This window comes from Triticum dicoccoides, chromosome 3A (assembly GCF_002162155.2).
Source record: "Triticum dicoccoides isolate Atlit2015 ecotype Zavitan chromosome 3A, WEW_v2.0, whole genome shotgun sequence".
NCBI classification, from domain to species: domain Eukaryota; kingdom Viridiplantae; phylum Streptophyta; class Magnoliopsida; order Poales; family Poaceae; genus Triticum; species Triticum dicoccoides.
The window spans coordinates 649,264,309-649,267,743 of NC_041384.1; the positions used below are offsets into that span (position 1 = coordinate 649,264,309).

Here is a 3,435-nt window from a genome sequence, read left to right on the forward strand (position 1 = left end):
CTGCCTCCCGCCCCCCAGCGGCCAGAGGCAGGCCGGCCATAGGCCTCCTCGAGCCGCCGCGCCAGAGGCCAGGCGGGCCAGAGGCAGCCGCGCCGCCGCCCCGAGCTCCCCGCATGTATGCTTCCTTTTCTTTCTTTTTGTTTTATTTTTTTCCTTTTTGATTCATTGTTGGCACTCACAATTTATTGTTTGTTGTATTGTGTAGATGGAGGTGAACAACAACGACATGGACTCGTTGTCCGATTCGTCGGGTTGGTCGTCATCCGACGATTCGGACATCGACGAGTTGTTGCAAGACGACGACGTCGAGATGATGAGCCTCCTCATCGACGTGCAATCGTTTGAAAACCGCGTGAAGTTGATGGACCAGAGGAGAGGGTCGAAGATGGGGCGAGTCACCATCTACCGGAACCGCGCTCTCGGACATGAGCATTTGATGGAAGACTACTTCGCGGAGGTACCTACATACCCTCCTCGTCTCTTCCGCAGAAGGTACCGAATGCGGCGTAGTTTGTTTGTGAAGATTGTCACCGATTGTGAGGTCGCCTCCTATTACTTTAAACGTCGTAGATCCGCCGCCGGTATCATGGGGTTTAGTGCATATCAAAAGATATCGGCGGCAATGCAGGTACTCGCTTATGGCATACCCGCGGATTATACCGACGAGTATCTTCGCATTGGGCAAGATACAACCACGGAGTCAGTCCGTAGGTTTGCCAAATTGGTCATTCGGTTGTACGGTGAGCAGTAACTTCGGGAACCAAACGAGGAAGATACAAAGAGATTAATGGAAATGAATGAAAAAAGGGGATGGCCGGGGATGCTAGGTAGTCTTGATTGCATGCATTGGAGGTGGAAAAATTGCCCAAAGGCATGGCACGGAATGTATTGCGGTAAAAGCCGTGATGCTACCATTGTGCTTGAGGCCGTAGCATCTCAGGACACATGGATTTGGCATGCATTCTTTGGGTTGCCGGGAACACTCAATGATATCAATATCCTCAATAGATCTCCTTTGTTCAAAAGATTAATTTCTGGGGATGCTCCAGCTTGCAGCTACAAAATCATGGACAATGAGTACTCAATGGGATACTATCTCACCGATGGCATCTATCCCGAATGGGCAACTCTTGTGAAGTCCATCAAGGAGAAAAATGGGGTGCCCTTAACAAGAAAAGAGGCTCATTTCACCAAGGCACAAGAGGCAGCCCGCAAGGATATTGAGAGAGGTTTCGGTGTTTTGGAAGCAAGGTTTGCCATAGTTCGTGGTCCAGCTCGGTTTGGGACAAAAAAACCTTGATGAACATCATGAAATATTGTGTGATTCTACACAACATGATCCTAGAGGATGAAAGAGGGTTAAACTCTCTTGTTTCTATGCCAATGTTGGTACCGGTGTGCAACCGGAAAGAAACCCTTCTCGCATACAGGCTTTTCTTCAAGCACATCGTGAGATTGAGGATGCAACCACTCATGGTCGGCTCCGGGATGATCTAATAGAGCACCACTGGCAGTTGGATGGGCGGCGCATTGGCCCATGATGTATCTTTGTTTTACTTTTCTATGTCCTATTTGATTCGAACAATTAGTGTAATTTGCTCAAACATTGTTGTAATAATTTGAATGATTATTGTTTTATTCGATGTTGTAATAATAACTAGAATGATTATTGTTTTATGTCAAATGTGATGGAATTTGTGATATGTCATGTGATGAAATGTGTGATATATGAAATGATAGTTTTAAAGGTTAGGGTTGAGGCAAAGACTAGAAATCTCAAATCCAGCCCTTAAAGCAGTTTAAGGGTTGGGTTTGAGGGTTTAGTCTTTGCCCCTGTTTTTCAATCCTTAAAAGTGTCAAAAAGTGTTACTTCTCAACCCTTAAAACTGCTATAAGGGTTTGAGGGTTTGAGGGTTTTACTCGTAATGCTACAGAGACACTCAGCATTCATCACTGCAAACCGTTCCTTTCTGTTTCACCTCTGGCGTCATGTTTGTTGTATATTCACTACGATCGGGAAATCGCTCCTTTGAACAGAAGAGACCATGTGAACTAGGAGGTGCCGACCGGAATTTGCTTGCCATATTTGCCTTGACGTGCTTCAGACTTGGTTTGTGACCTTGTTTTGAGAGGAGCGCAGTCCCGTCCCGTTCTTCCGAAAGCCTGCCACCGTTTGCTGCCTTCTCAGAGAAAGCACAAGACCCGTGCTCCATTGGCTTGTCAGCCACGCCAGATATTTGACTGCTTTCCCCAGCGACCGGCTTCGCCATTGACAGTGCACCACCGGGCCGCCTGTTTGTTTCTCTGCGGCGGGTGAGAGATCTCAGAGATGGCGACCACCACCGGCAGGACGAGCCCCGCGATGAGCATGAAGCTGCTGGTGGACGCCAAGGCGGGGCGCGTGCTGTTCGCGGAGGCCGGCAAGGACGTCGTCGACTTCCTCTTCTCCCTCCTCGCCCTGCCCGTCGGCACCGCCGTCAGACTGCTCGGGAGGCGCTCCGTGCCCGGCAGCGCCAGCGACCTCTACGCCAGCGTCCAGAGGCTCGACGCCGCCGCCTACCTCCTGCCCGGCGCCGACATCGGCGCGCTCCTCCGCCCCGCCGTCCCCTCCAGCATCCCCCTCCTCTGCTTGCCCGGCCCGTCGTCGTAGTCGGCCGCGTGCAAGCGATTCTTCTGGTGCGGCGAGGACCACAGCCGCGACCACGGCTACGGCCGCCCCGAGCACAACTACGTGACGGACGCGAGCGGTCGTGCCCGACCTGCGCCAAGCCGATGACGAAGAAGATGTACTGGGCGCGGTCCGACTCCGGCGGCTCTGGGCAGGCGGCGGTCTCCGCCGCCACGGGAAGGGCGAAAGGGTTCGTGCAGGGCGTCGTGACGTACACGGTCACGGACAACCTCACTGTGACCCCCATGTCCGCCATCTCCAGCATCAGCCTGCTCAACACCTTCCTCGTCAGGGACCTCAGCGCGCTACAGGAGAAGATCCTGCGGATCGGCTACAAGGAGGTGACCAATCCGGCAATCCCACACCACCATCGATCCTGAATTCTCGATTGCCTAGGCACAATAGATGGATGAATCTGAGTGAGTCAATTACCGCATGTTGATCTGCAGGGTTTGGCGATTCTCAAGGCGTCGCTGCAGTCCAAGACCGTTCTCACCGACGTCTTCCTCGCCCACAAGGCTCCACGACCAGCTGCCTAATAAATTAGGTTCACTGTTAAGTGTTCTTGTGGCCGTGCTTGGTGTTCTTCTCTTATGCAATGATGGATATGATATGAGTTCATCCCGCAACTGATCATTGGCCCTGTTTGGATACTCTAACTCAGTTAGAAGTTAGAGTTAGATTCTAACCCTGCACTAACTCTAGTCAAAGAGGTGTTTGGATGGCAGAGTTAGATGAAGCGCGGATACGGCGAGGCGCCTTCATTT

The 3,435-nt window shown here is 51.8% G+C and overlaps 1 protein-coding gene across 1 annotated transcript; it reads left to right on the forward strand.

Annotated features, from left to right (window-relative positions):
* Positions 1 to 2,300: 2,300 nt before the first annotated feature.
* Positions 2,301 to 3,207, forward strand: LOC119272753. The gene is made up of 3 exons (XM_037554159.1): positions 2,301 to 2,636; positions 2,687 to 3,009; positions 3,118 to 3,207. Exons 1-3 carry the CDS (start codon positions 2,330 to 2,332, stop codon positions 3,205 to 3,207), a joined length of 720 nt encoding a protein of 239 aa, XP_037410056.1. The 5' UTR covers positions 2,301 to 2,329.
* Positions 3,208 to 3,435: the final 228 nt, after the last annotated feature.